The 14950-nt window shown below is 41.6% G+C and overlaps 1 protein-coding gene across 1 annotated transcript in view; it reads left to right on the forward strand.

The window, feature by feature from the left end:
* Positions 1 to 13909, forward strand: part of tm2d1 (TM2 domain containing 1) — a 16162-nt gene extending 2253 nt beyond the window's left edge. Inside the window, exons 3-7 of the mRNA XM_046031522.1 lie at positions 1275 to 1383; positions 1726 to 1817; positions 4620 to 4693; positions 10767 to 10899; positions 13518 to 13909. Coding sequence (XP_045887478.1) covers positions 1275 to 1383; positions 1726 to 1817; positions 4620 to 4693; positions 10767 to 10877 — 386 coding nt within the window. The 3' untranslated portion in view covers positions 10878 to 10899; positions 13518 to 13909. The remainder of the gene's footprint in view (positions 1 to 1274; positions 1384 to 1725; positions 1818 to 4619; positions 4694 to 10766; positions 10900 to 13517) is intronic.
* Positions 13910 to 14950: the final 1041 nt, after the last annotated feature.

The following is a 14950-nucleotide window of genomic DNA, read 5'->3' on the forward strand; positions in this document are numbered from 1 at the left end:
CCCCCACCACATTCTGAAATGGCTTATTTTGTCCCCCCACCACATTCTGAAAGCATTTGTTAAAAATGATTTGACAGCTCGCACCAAGAAATGTCAACTAACAAATGAAAATGCTTTGAGAAGAGTTTATTTGCACAATAAGAAAACATGCAAAGCAATTTAAATACAGAAGAAACAAATGTGCATTGTCCAAAAAAGTAACAGGCCGCTGATTACTGCTTTATATTCTGTTATATTTTTCTGTTAATGAATTGTCACTTGCCAGGTGAATTTTGTGTTTGTCTTTTTATAAATGAAGACATTTGCACCGTAAATTGGAGCAGAAAATGTCTCCAGAATGCAGGAAATTAAGTGCTTAGTGCTCAAAATCTTCTGAGGGAAGGACCCCCTGACCCCCCGCTCTTATTTCAACATTTCATATTTCGTCTTGTTAAAAATCTTCTCATCTTGTTTTTGAGCATCTTCAGGTCCTCTTGACACAAGTGCGTCATCGTGTCCTGAATCTGAGCCCCTCCCGCCACTTTAACACACGAGTGTTGTGTTAAATTAAACTCCAGCGGTTTATAGAAGTTCAGCTTAAATGATTAGTTGAGTGACAGAAAATTAAATGCAGGCAAAAACATTTTGTTGTTCCAACTTGACAAATGTGAAGGTTTGCAGCTTTTCTTCTGAACTGTAGTAATAACTGATGTTTGTCAATAACGTTGAGGTTTGTACTGTCAGTTAGACGGAACGAAGCCTTGTGAAGCTGCGTCTTTGGGCCATTTTGCACTGTTTTCAGTGGAGAAAATAATCAATAGGTGAATTCGTAAGGAAAATAATTATGAGCTCAACAACTACAGCAGTAAAATCCTGCTTTTACATTAATGCATGAGGAATAATAATAATAATAATAAGTTTCACTGTCACGGGGGACATTTTTCTGCTTTGAGCACTTAATACTTGAAGTACATTTTCCTGATTATACTTTTAATTTTCAATGAAGAACTTGTAACAGTATTTGTACAGTGTGGTATTTGTACTTTTACTTAAGTAAAGGCTTTTAACACTTCATCCATCGCTGTTCGTCTGTGGCTTGAAGAAATAACTGACCGACACACGGCCGAGTTCACTACTGGTGATAGCATCTCATGACCTTTGACCTCCCTGGTTTGAAAACTGAAGTTAGCGAAGCGAGTTTATTCATAAGGATAAAAAGCATGAAGACAAAATATAAAGTAAACAGAAGACATAAGATTTAAAAAGTAAGATAAAGAGTGTGTGTGTTTTCTCAGTGGAGTGCCTCCCAGCTCCGAACATCAGCTGTCGACTCTCTAACGGGACAGAGTTCAGGTTCAGCGGGGAGGAGGTGGGCTTCAACAAAACCATCCCCTGCAGGAACGTGTGAGTGCGCGCGCACACACACACACACACACACACACACACACACACACACACACACACACACACACCAGCTCAGCAAGGGGGGCTGAATTATCAGATTTTCGTGACTTCATTGTATTATGTAGCACTTTAACTGCGTTTTTTAACATAATAACATGATCTGTAGTGTTTTACAATGCAAGTTATACAAGAATAATAAAAAGAAGAACAACGTCGCAGATATTTAAATGTGCATTATTCTGAATTTGTGCTGTGCAGACGTGTTGCAACGGACTGATTTTGATACTTGTGATGGACGCTTTGATTACTCTGGTAAAATAATGACTGTGTATTTCCTCTCAGGAGTGGTTATTCCTACAAAGTAGCTGTGGCTTTATCTCTGTTTCTGGGCTGGCTGGGAGCAGACCGCTTCTACCTGGGATATCCTGCGCTAGGTACGCGCACACACACACACACACACACGCCAAAGAGGCGGATCTGAGGTGGGACAAGCAGGTGGCGTCCCCCTCCACGGCTGACACAAGCCGCTTTCATACAGAGAACCCAAAATAAAAGGGGACAGAATATCCGCCAACACGCCGCATTCACTCATTGTTACTGAACAAACATTTGTGGCATAATCCTGCAACCATGTGCAGGGCTGGGAACCGAAACCCGGTGACAATACGGAACTGGCTCCTATATGTCCGATACTTGGGCTGTGCGATGTGACGATATATATCGTTTAAAATTATACTCTATAGTTTATTTTGTTGTGTTGCAAATTGGCGCAAGACTCCGGGAAAATAAGGCAGCGTGAAAGCGGCTGAGGACCCCAAAGGCTCCTTTAAGTCGTAAAAGGTTTTATCTGCACAAGGCTGGTGAGAGGGATTATTATTTTGATTGTTGTCTGATATTTTATTAATTGTTTTGTATGAAATTTTGTCTATTAATACATGTTTACGGTTTTATTTACTTTTATTTTTAATATTTATTTTTACAGAATTTTTATATTTAAATTTTTTATTTTTTATTTGCTTATTTAATAAAATTAATTGTTATATGTAGCTTTGGCAATACATTCATGCCAATAAAGCAGATCTTCAAAAAGCCTCAGTTTAGCCGTCTATCAGTCGAGGCAGGACTTTACAATTCTGATTCGACTATGTGAATCGTTAGTCGGGGACAGCCCTAAAAGCAACATAGATATATATAAAAAACAGAATTTAAAAAAATAGTTGAATAGAAAATAAAAACAGGTTAACATATAAAGTAAACCAATAATTCTAATGGCTTACAAATAAAGTTTAATATGGTTTTCCTGCACAAAAAGTAGAAAAGGAAAACTGTGAAAGGTGGCTGGAAACACATCTACTGTTTCTACTTCTCTGGGAAACTCTAGATCTCTGAACGCCCCGCCGACCTCGCTGCTTGCTAGCTTGACCGGTGAAAGAGCGGTGAGCATCGCGGTGGCTAGCGTCAGAGGAAACATGGGAGAGATTCAGCCACAGCCGGCATTAAAGATGACGAATCTGTTGTCACTGAAGTTGCAGAACGGAGAGCTAAGTGTAGTTAGCTGGACAGACACCAGCAGAGGGAGGAGCAACATTTAGTATCTTAACGATAAAGTAAATTTCAAACTCATGACTTTAGTCAAATTAGAAGAAGTGAAACTGTCCACTGACAGAAATCTATAAAGACTTTGTAGAAAGATGAAATGAGCAGCGTTGGCCTTCACCTGTTTCCACACTTCTGTGGGTTTCCAGCCTGAATTCAAATTAAATTAAATTAGTCTTTGTTTGTCTCTGATCTGCACACAAAAGGCCGCAACAACCCGAAGAACAACAGTTATGATTACCACCACAACACGAGTTATCAGCAGACGGAGTCCGCTCTCGTGCTTCTTTTAATGAGACACCTGCAACAATACAAAGGCTGAGAGAGGCTGTGTGGTGGTGGGGGGGCAGCTGCACTGGCAGACACCTGGCCTGATTTGGCACAGGTCGGCCCCAAACCGAGCCAAGCTGAGCCGAGCCAAATCAGATGTCTTTCTGAAAAATTCATTTTCCAGGTTTTTGTTAAAGAGCCTCACAGAGCAAACGCAGATACAACCCGGGAAGAGGTACTAGACATGTAAAGTCTGTCCTGATGGTGGCGCTAGAGGGAGAGGTCACTGACATCTGCAGGGTTCATCCTCTGAGCAGCAGGTAACGGACCGGGACGTTTTGTGGAAACCTGCAGCTTCTTGTGTACAAGCGGGTTAAGGTTTTGGCCTTTTGACCCTGAAAGCAGGACTTGTTTATTATAAATCGATTTTGTTTAGATTTTTTCTCCTCCCCTGCCAGTCTGTATAATTTCATATACACTGAACAAAAATTATAAACGCAACACTTTTGTTTTTGCCCCCATTCATCACGAGCTGAACTCAAAGATCTGAGACTTTCTCTCTGTACACAAAAGGCCTATTTCTCTCAAATGTTGTCCACAAATCTGTCAAAAGTTAGTGAGCACTTCTCCTTTGCCAAGATAATCCATCCACCTCACAGGTGTTGCATATCAAGAGGCTGGCCACGATAAAAACCCCACAATAAAAACCCTTAGGCTGGCCACGATAAAAACCCCACAATAAAAACACTTAGGCTGGCCACAATAAAAGGCCAAACTAGTGGTTAATGTTGTGAAACGTCATCTAAGGAAAGTTAAAGTCAATAGCAACAGGACTTGGTTGAAAATGCTGGAAGACGTTTCGTCCCTCATCCGACAGACTTCATCAGTTCTGACTGACTTGCATGGAAACTCGTTTGTCAAGAAGATCGATACCCCTTCGTTTGTGCTCCTGGCTGTTGTAACAGACGTTTCTGTTATTTATTACACCAGCTTTTAGCGTTCATTAAAGCTGCTTCAGGGCTTCCACTGGTGAGGTTGAACTATGACGCTACAGGTCTTCCCAGTGCGTTACAAGCCTCCAACCCTGAAGTCAAAAGGAGACGTTAAAAACTCTAACATTGGACCTTTAGTTCAGATGTACTTTTGTTTAGTTTAGCTGGATGTCTTTTGCTCTGCATCTTTTTAGCTTTTACCGTGAAGCACTGTGACATCTGCTCTTGAAAGGTGCTCTGTATAAATAAACTTCCTTATAATGATGGAAACTGAAGTTGAGATTCAGTGATTGTTTACAGAGGTTGACTCTTTGGGTGGAATTTTGCCGTAAGCCATGAAATAAACCTACTTTTCTTGTTACTACTTGTCTCTCTCAGGACTGTTGAAGTTCTGTACAGTTGGTTTCTGTGGAATCGGCACTCTGATCGACTTCATACTGATCGCCATGCAGGTGAGTCAAAAAACTTACTCAGGTACCGGTCGACGCCCGGTTCAGGTATATATTATAGTACATTAGCAGTTTGTGTTAATTATTTGGTTGATTAATTTTCGAATAAAATCACTGAAATGTCCGACCAGCAGTCCAAAGAGATTCAGTTTCCTGTGAACAGGAAACATTTGACGCTTATTCACTTTCTTGCAGTGCGTTAGATGTTCAGACTCTCGTGTGCCGTAAATATTAAGCTACAGACAGTAGCTGGACAACATAGCAGAAAGGCTGGAAACAACTAGTCTGGCTCTGTCCAGAGGTAAACAGCACCTGTAACGTGCACTGATTCACACGTTAAACAGTGTTTGTTTTAAATCGTGCAAAAAACCCAAATGTATGCAGTTTGCTGCAAACAGCAACCTCCAGCTCCCACGACTGAAGCCAATGCAGATGTAACTTAAACCTGCATTCTCTCCAGCAGCCAGCAGGGGGCGACTCCAGCGGCTGCAGAAAGAAAATGTTTCTACTTGTCAGCTGATTTATTCCCTCAGTAAACACTTTCCTGATGAGTTTATGGTCTCAGTCGCTAGTTTCAAGTCTTCTTCAACACAGCGTGATGTTCATTTAGTAAATTATGGTCCCATTTAGAGGAACAGAGACCAGGAAGCAGGGGAGGCTTTAGGGCGGGGCTACAAGCTGATTGACAAGTCGCTACCATGTTGACCTGTCAATCAGGATAGAGGCAACTCTTATCTGCTGCTCTGTGTACATTTAACCAGCGCCGCTGAAAAAGCTCATCAGGAGTCGGCTGCTCATTTTTCACTGAGTACGTTTTGTTCTAACCCAGTTTGTCGCTAGCTAAAATTAGCCTCCCAGCTAATATCACAGACTAAACTTTGGTACTTAAGTCACGTTTTGACAACTGAGAAAACTCCATCTGCTGATGACATGATGTTGAAAGCTCCATAAAAAGCGAAGGTGGAGGTTGAGTTAAGAATATTTTGTGAAACTCCTAAAACAAACTTTCATATTCAAGATTTTTATCAGTTGTCAAAATTTGCCAATTTTTTCCCTGAAAGCGATTCATTGTTTTAACAATGTGGTACCGCATCTGCCCAAAATCAGGCAGGTGATCGATTTTCGCTGTTCTAGCTGTTTTCTGTCCAAAAACAGCGGCCGTTTGTGTCCACAGAGACTGCCTGGCGGGCCGCCATCTCGCTGAGATCGGCTGAGCCGATAAGTTTTGTTTCTGTCATCAGATTGAAGTAGAGAAGAAGAGTTTGCTTTGGAGGAGGCGGTCTTTATCGTGCCTCTGCTGGCCCGTAGAGGCTACATGACAATGCAGGATATCAATAGATTCATCTCTTCAGTGCGAAGAGAAAGAGCTCATTTACAGCCCTATAGGACGTTCTGTTCTCAAGCTGTGGCCTGTAAAGCGTGGGAGTGCTTTTGGTTTTTATCAATATTTCAATGTTTTGGAAGCTTGATGTTATTTGGAACGTGGTTGTGTGGAGAGAAATAATGTTTTAACTCCCAATAAAAGTGAACATATAAACAGTAAATATGGCCAAAACCTGGACATTCGCCTGGTGTATTTTTGAAAGATGAGGAGATATTACTGATTTATTTTGGGTTTATTATTTTGTTTTTCCTGGAAAAAGGAAGGTACCATGTGGTTATACAACATGAAAATAGAAAACTTTACAACCATCTTTAATGATTGTGAACAAGAAGAGTGCTGAGCTCTGCACTGACTAGCGATAGATCGATTACCCGTACAAATACATGCACTCGCAGGACCGATTTACTGAAAGTGTCTGCGGACGCTGTACGATGTTGGCGCTCGCGCTCTGGGATTTTTCGGTAGTCAGTGAAAGAGTTAGTTTGGAGTCCTAAACGTCCACAGTCACCATCGTCTTTTCTAAATGTTAACTTGTTCTAAATGCCAGCAGCTCTAATCTAACAGCATTACTGGTTAGCGTTAAATACAGATACTGTGCTGTCGAGAATGATGCAGCCGAATGACGTCTGACAAACTGAACCCCGCTCTCCTTTAAAACACCAGCAGCACCCAACGTAAGTTTCTGTTTCATTCATTAATAAGACTTCCATCTGAAACAATAGATTAGATTGTTCTTTGCAGGAATAATGGATTATACTGTACATCAGAGGTCACTAATTGATGGTTAATTATGTGGTAAAACTTTTCTTTATGGTCAGAATGTGACAAACACTTGATGCCAAACAGTGGATCACTAAACAAGTCTGAAGCAGAACGTTCAAAACTATTATCTTTTTCAACAAATATGGTTAGTAAATCTTTTTTCAGGCCTCATTTTTCAACAAAATAAGTATTTTAATAGAAAAATTAGGTGCTAATTTGTTTGTGATTCAAATGAATTAAAGCAAATATTTATTGATATATTGAACATTTGTTATATAGTTATTGAGGAAAATTATATTGTGATAATTATCATTGTTTTATTGCCCAGCCCTAGGGGTCTATGTAACATTACAAAGATGCCCGTTTGTTTATTGAAAATTAAAATAAAGCGTCTCATGTGACGCTGCTCAGCCAATCAAATCTGTGCATTCCGATAAGCGTTGCGAGTCGAGTCTGCGAGAAACACCAGAGGATATAGACAGACAGAGGATATATCTCATTTCCAATCCGAGCCAGAGCTCACGTTTCTCACCGAACAAGAGAAAGTAGGGAAGATGTTTATAAAGAGAAGAGGAGGTGTTACAGCTGTTCATTTGTTAAGATGTGTTGAGTGTTTATTATAAAATTGGTTGAGACTGCACTTCATCACTTCAGGCTGCACTTTTTATTTCATTTTTCTATGAAGTTAAGCACTTTATTTTATTTTACTTAAATTTAGAATTTATTATTATTTATTATTGTTATGATTTATTTATTATCCGTCCAGTTTGATGTGAAAAGTGACAGTAAATATTGTTGAAATAAAGTCAGTTGACTAAAAACATATGTTGAGACAACCACACGTTATGGTACTGAATGTTAACGCAAGTTAGTCGTTTGGATGTGAAATTTTCTCTAACTGGACCTCTTTGAATTTTAAATTAAATACCCCTGCTGTGCGTGACTTTTCTGCTCTCTAAATATCGGCAGTTGTAAAACCCGTATCTGTCGACCATTTGCACTGACTTTGTTCAAACTGATCCGCGAGCAGTGATTTAAACTCCAAAACGCTTGAACCTGACTTCAGCGCACATTCACATGTCCTCTTTAAGAGTGACGCCTGTGATGAAGAGTTCCTTGTTTCCCCAGAGGATCCATTTCAGCGTGGCACGCAGCGGTGGCGGCCCCTCATACTTTAGCCGCTAACTGCCCGGCGTGGAGAGGGGGGGGACCACCGAGCCTGATGAATAAACAGGCGTCGGCCTTCTGAATTATTATTTACGCCCATCCATCCTCCTGCGGCGCGGCGTCTCAGCCTCAGGATGAATGATGCTTCCAGAAGTTCCTAATGGACTCTGAGAGGACGGAGACAGACGGATGGAGCGAGGGGAAACCAGAGGTGAAGGGACGAATCACTCCTTCCTGTTCAAGTGTTTTAGATAATAGGAGCTGGAAATCCATCACAGGAAGGTGTGAAGGGGACCAGCGGTGGATCAGAGTCATCAGCCATGTTTGACTGATTGGGGAGTTTAAACTTGAGCGTGACAGCAGTTAATGTTGTCATTAACCCGCCGGGCTGTAACATACAGAACGCCAGGATATCACGTGTTATCCTTTTATAAAATAGCCCCACCCCTAAATAACCTTGTTTTATAAATATATCAGCACCAAGAGACTTTGTGGCCCCTGTGTTTGGTCTTTATTTAACCTCATTCAACATCCACCGCTGTGGGATCTTCATGTATATGTCTGCCTGTGTATTCTGCATCATGGCATGCTTAATGCTGATTGGTTGGTGCGTAGCTGTGGCCTCGTAGCAGAAGAAACATTGTGAGAATTTGGTCCTAAATTTCTGATTCTGTCAGAATTTTTTGTCGCGGCATGTATTTGTCAGCCACCGGTGGACGAGTCTCGCAGTGAGATTGAGGACCTGTCGAGTGCAGGTTTTCCCAGATCTGGGATTCTAAGAGTGGACACCCTCAGGCCCCGTCCACACTGCTGCGTCTTTGTTTTAAAACAGAGATCTTTTGCTACGTTTGCACCTCCCGTCCAGACGGAAACGCTACCGACCCCGTTTTTCGTTTTAAAATGCCGGGGTGGTGTTTTAGTGAAGGCGGGCAAAAACGACGATGCAGACGCTTACGTTTGGCTCTCTGATTGTGTCTTATAAGTCATGCAGAGCAGAAACACAATGCTGCTGAGTTTTTATTAAAATATTTTGTACCGTGCAAACACTTGCAGCCTACGCTTGTACGTTGCATGTCGCCGTATTTACTTTGAGACGACTCCCAGTCTGTTTTCCGCCGCTTTTAACTGAACCTGCTGTGGTTCTTCGTCTGTAGTACTTTATTCTTTCACCAAATGTTCTGTAACTACGGAACAGACCATCTGCTTCATGTTTACACCGGCACGTGGATGCACAGTGAACATGAACGGCCACTAGATGTGCGTTTTCGGTTGTTTTAATATAGATCAATTCTGATACGCAGCTAAAACGCTGCTGTGGACGGAGATCGTATTCGCTTTATAACTGTGTGGATGGGGCCTCAGTGTTATGGATTAGTTAGTCAGCTGTGGATGTTTTTAACAAATCAGATGATCAGGAACAAGTGTAGGAAAACACACCGACGAGTCGATGTCTTCTGGAGGCACCGAAATGAAAATTCTTGGCTTTCTGTGAATATAATCCAATTAATCCGGTAAAGTAAATTACATGAGTCTGTTTACTTTTAAAGGACACATGTAACATGTTTTATACTTTCTGTGAATATAATCCAATTAATCTTATTTCCATCCTGTACAGACGCCTTATTTTGAAAACCGGACGTTGTCACGTGTTTCCTCCTCGCGCTAAATCCATCCAGTCCGACCCGGTTTGATAAATAATGTTGTAACATGAAGACTTCACAGCCTCTCTTCATACTAAAGAGACAAACTGACAGGATAAAGTCTCTAACCTGCCTGTCAGCTCGCTCTGGGCCGCTACACTTACCGTAAAGGCTTGAATACGTGTGCACTCCAAATGTAGGCGCGGCTAGCTTAACCTCCTTCTCACAGAGGAGAGACAGAAACACTCAAAGCGGTTCTTTTCTAAGAAGTCAGCCACAGATGGAGCGGATGTGCTGGGAGACAATTCAGCAGAACAGCATCTGCAAACGGCTCAGACACTTTAAAATGCTTCCACACTGCCGACATGTCAACACCGAAAGTGCTTATTTTGCTATTTTCGGCCCATTCATTTCGGTGGCCGAACATTCGGTGCATTCCTCAATGTCAGAAGAGCCGAGAACAAATTCTGTCGGTACACGTTTTTCTAGGTACCAGAGATCCAACACATAAAAGATGGTAACAAGCGCAGCTGCAGTGACAGTTTTGAAAACAGGGTGAAGTTACAGATGGAACAGATCCATGTCAAAGCCTGGATTTCTCCCAGTTCTAGGATCTGATCGAGAGCTAATTCAGACAGACGTTTCACAGTTTAGATCAGCTCAAAATCATCAAAGGTGACGGTGCAGTTTGCAGAACCAAGAACTGAACGTCTGTCCAACGCGCCTGTTACTGTTCAATCATCAGTAACCGTTTAGTTTTTCAAGACAGAAATGTCTGCAAATATAGATAGTGACCACCCTTAAACATTTCACACACCTGCAATGGGAAAAAAATAAATTAATTATGCACAGTGCAAGGTTGTTTGCTCATTTATGAATATATTGAAATCAAACCTGGACATCACAGCTTTCACAGCTGTTTGTAATGTTCAGATGTTTTTATTAAAGGAGTGTATGTTGGAGTACATGGTTTTTTACCGTGGCATTGCAAATAGTGGAATTTCTCTGGTATTGGTATCGACTTCTAAATTTCTTTCTATCGTGATAGAGTCATAGTTTTTTCCTGCACTCTGTGTGTTAATATTATTTTCACCTGCCTCGTGTGTTTCCTGTCGTCCTGCAGATCGTGGGTCCCGCAGACGGATCAAACTACATCGTGGATTATTACGGCGCTCGGCTGACCCGCCTGTCCATCACCAACGAGACCTACAGGAAGCCACACCCGTCTCTGTGAACACACACCGACAGGAAACACCGTTAAGTTCACAATCTGTTTTGGTTCCCACTGAAATGTCTGATTTGATGTTGGGTTACATTGTTTGACAGAACTCTCAAAGTGTTCAATATGGAGTCTTTAAAGTGTTGGCAATGATGTGGAGGAACTTGGAAGTTCACTACGTTTCTGTTTTAATCAATACAGCTGTCCGTAGACTCACGCGTCACTCGTGGAACTGCAGCCCAGAGTGTCTTTTTAAGCCTCGACTCAGTTTTCTTCCAAAGTAACTTCAGTTTTTGTGTTTTGGACTTTGAACGCTGCCTAATTGCTCCTGAGTCCACAGCAGTACCGCTTCCAAATTGATCCGGTACGACCCTGAAGCTGCTGATGTGCAGCTTTCGCTGAAAACGGAGGGAAACCCAAACAGCTGCCACGTTGAAATTAAACATCAGCTACTGTCTCTGCTCTCCCAGATGCTTCAAAAAGTGTCAGACAATAAGTGAATAATGTGAGAAACACTTTCATCCATCCAGACCAGAACAGTTCACAAGTAAAACTTAATAGTTAAAGGTGCCTGCACCACAGTGGAGCCTCAGGCCTAAACGAGTGGGTCAGTTTGGTTTTGATCTTAGATGGAGATATGTGATAAACACTGTAATGTTCAGGCTATGTTCTGTTTATTTGTGCATTAATTATCTATAAAAGATCATAGATTAGATAATAGAAATGTCTGGTAGAGATAAACAACCCATTTTAACGCCTTGGGTCCCCTTTAGTGTCATTTTTGCACGTGTAGGGCAAGGTAGCAATAACAAATACGCAAAGTCCGGTTAGACTTAACGTTGTGAAACGGTGGAATTTGGTTAGGCATAGGCACCAAAACTATTTGGTTAGGTTTAGGAATAGATCATGGTTTGGGTTAAAATACCAACGTAACTTACAAAACGTATTACATCACTAAAAAGAATCGATGTTGACTGTTTGTTTCACACGGGAAACAAACACCGGTCTCCTGGGTGAAAGTCAGTTTTTTGTTTCTTCCTTATCCTTAGTTTTCTGTGTCTTAAGCGTTGAACAATGGCACTAAAGGGCTTCCCCTGTGATGGTGGGGCAGCAGGAAGCCCGCAACCACAGATCCAGACTCCAGAGTAGGGCTGCACAATTAATCTAATCGCGATGTCGTCATGTGCGATTACATAACCGCAAAAAGTGTGTGATTTAATAAAACAGAAAAAGTATGCGACACACTCTGTGCTCTGCAGTCTGCTCATTATCTTCACCCACACCGGGCAGATAAGCCTACAATGAGAAAAAATATTTATGAGCAGTGGCCAACTTTAAGACGCCGCCGCCGCCAATCATTCAAAACCTAGTCGGACTCGTGCTCCGGTCGGCAGCAGCTGAAGCGGTCAGACAGAAGAAAACGAAAGAAGAAGGTTTGACTCGCTGACCGTTTAACGTTCGCTGTATCGGTGCCTTTTGTTGTTCAACACGCTCGACTTTTCACAGAGCCGACGTGCCTGTCGGTTTCACTTTTCGTCAACAGACCAATCACAGGCTGGATGGGGCGGGACATTAAAAAAGTTTGATGTGCTACAACAAATCATTAAATGTTGAACAATATGATTATTGACAAGTTAGTTCTGAACATTAACAAATTAGAGACCGATGTAGAGCATTTAACTTACACAAGGATTAAATAAATAAAAACAACCCACAGAAATGAAACAGCTGTAACTGGATTTAATATTCAACATGTGGTAAAAAGTATACTGTTATATGAAATTCTAATGAATGTAGTATTTAATATATTATAGTAAACTATTAACTAAACATTATACTCTTTATCTAATACACTCGTGTACAGTTCCTCCTCCAGGTTGTGGACCGAGATTCTGCATTAGACAGACGTCCATTGAGCCGGTGCCAGCGTGCCAATATGTGCTGCTTCTAGCCGCCACCTCCTGATAGCAACACGCTCCCCTTATTCTGTTTGACATCTGTTTTACTTGTTATCGTTATAAATATTGTTTAACTTAATCGAAAATCGCAAAATTGTCCCCAAGAGACTTTTTCTCCAAATCGTGCATCTCTACTCCAGAACCAGAAACACCTGCAGGAAGTGAAAGGAGGAGAGAGGAGAGGGACGAGAAAGCACAAGACTACCAGAAAGGGGAGAAGTTGTGTTAGTAACATGCAATAATGGGATGAGGTTGCATACAGAGGGAGAGAAAGTAGAGGAGAGAGGAGCTCAGTGCATCATGGGAAATCCCCCGGCAGTCTAGGCCTATAGCAGCATAACTAAGGGATGGTTCAGGACTCACCTGAGCCAGCCCTAACTATAAGCTTTATCAAAGAGGAAAGTCTTAAGCCTACTCTTAAATGTGGAGATGGTGTCTGCCTCCTGAACCCAAACTGGAACCTGGTTCCACACGAGAGGAGCTTGATAGCTGAACGCTCTGGCTCCTAGTCTACTTTTGGAGACTCTAGGAACCACAAGTAACCCTGCGTTCTGGTGCAGAGAAGCTAACGGGGGGGAAATATGACTCTCTTCCTAATGTGAAAACGTAAACATCCAAACAGATATCTGTGCCAACACGACGTCCTGAGGATCTACAGTGACCTAACGTGACCTTCTCCTTTTCTTTCTCCCCTCAGGTCAGTCATGTAAACACAGAGAGGACTGCACACGGCCGAGGACACGCTCCTAAAAATCACTTCTGTTCATTTAGTTCAACTTTATCCACACGCTGACTCAGTGCATCAACAGACAGAACGTTTAAAAAATAAAAATAAAAAAAACTGTAAACCTTCACATTCCTGCTGATCGTTCACACAATCATCCATCAGATTGATCTCCTGACAGGTTTCACTTCTCTATGAACAGAATAATTTACCTCCTCTGAATAGGTCACATTTAATGTACGCCTCTGCGGCTTTTATTTAATATGAATATACGGTCCTAATATATTGTGACGTGTCACTTTTCTGTCTTTAAGTTATTTTATTTCATGAAAGCTGACTTTGTAAATAAAGTTTCTTTTTGTGTTCATCTACTTCTGACTTCTTTATTAAACGTCACCGTTGACGCTCATCAGCTGAGAATGTGATGTTTGTTTTCATTTTATATTTTATCATGTTTTTGGATTAGGGGTGCAACAAATACTGAACGTAGTCAACAAAAATCGATGATGCAATTACTTCCCACAATTATTGTGGCGTCATCGGGCTGTAGTAAGTAAGGCACCTTAAAACAGGCACCTTTCACAGAGCAAGTCAAAGTGCTTTACAATGATGATAATAATAATAAAAGCAACAATAAAACAGTGGAGCAATCAGACAATCATACATAAGCATCAAACATTATAAAGACACCAATCAATATAATCAATGTACTTGTGTCTATTAACAGGCGCATAAATAATCAAAATTAAGGCATTTTAAAGAAAACATCAATATTCACAGTTAAAGGTTTACAGGGAGACAAAGGCCTCTTTAAATAAAAAAGTCTTCAGCTGATTTTTGAATGCTTCGACTGAGACTTCAGAGCGTAGGTCTGACAGAAGAGTATTCCACAGTGTCGGTGCAACCACTTGGAAAGCACGGTCACCTCTAGTTTTGAGACGTCCTACAGCTGGTAGGCCTTGGTCTGAGGATCTTAGTGGCCTGGTGGTAATATACGGATGCAGCATGTCGGAGATGTGCCCGGGTGCAGCGCTCTGTATGTTAAAACAAGCACAGCATCCTGATTGACAGGCTTAGGAAGTGGGTGGGTATCTCTGGGTTTGCTTTGGACTGGTTCTATTTCTACCTCTCAGAGAGGAGCTTCCAGCTGTCCAGAACTGCTGCTCTATCCTGTGGTGTGCCACAGGGCTCCGTCTTGGGCCCGATTATATTTATATTGTATATTCTCCCCTTAGGCAACATTATTAGTAATTTCAAGGGTATTTCTTATCACTGTTACGCTGATGACATCCAGCTGTATGTCTCATTTGGGTCGGATGACAAACTGACCACACTATGCAACTGCCTCACTGCCATTAAAAGCTGGATGGCTAAAAACTTCTTACAACTGAAGACAGACAAGACTG

The sequence above is a fragment of the Micropterus dolomieu genome, linkage group LG19 (assembly GCF_021292245.1).
Source record: "Micropterus dolomieu isolate WLL.071019.BEF.003 ecotype Adirondacks linkage group LG19, ASM2129224v1, whole genome shotgun sequence".
Lineage (NCBI taxonomy): Eukaryota > Metazoa > Chordata > Actinopteri > Centrarchiformes > Centrarchidae > Micropterus > Micropterus dolomieu.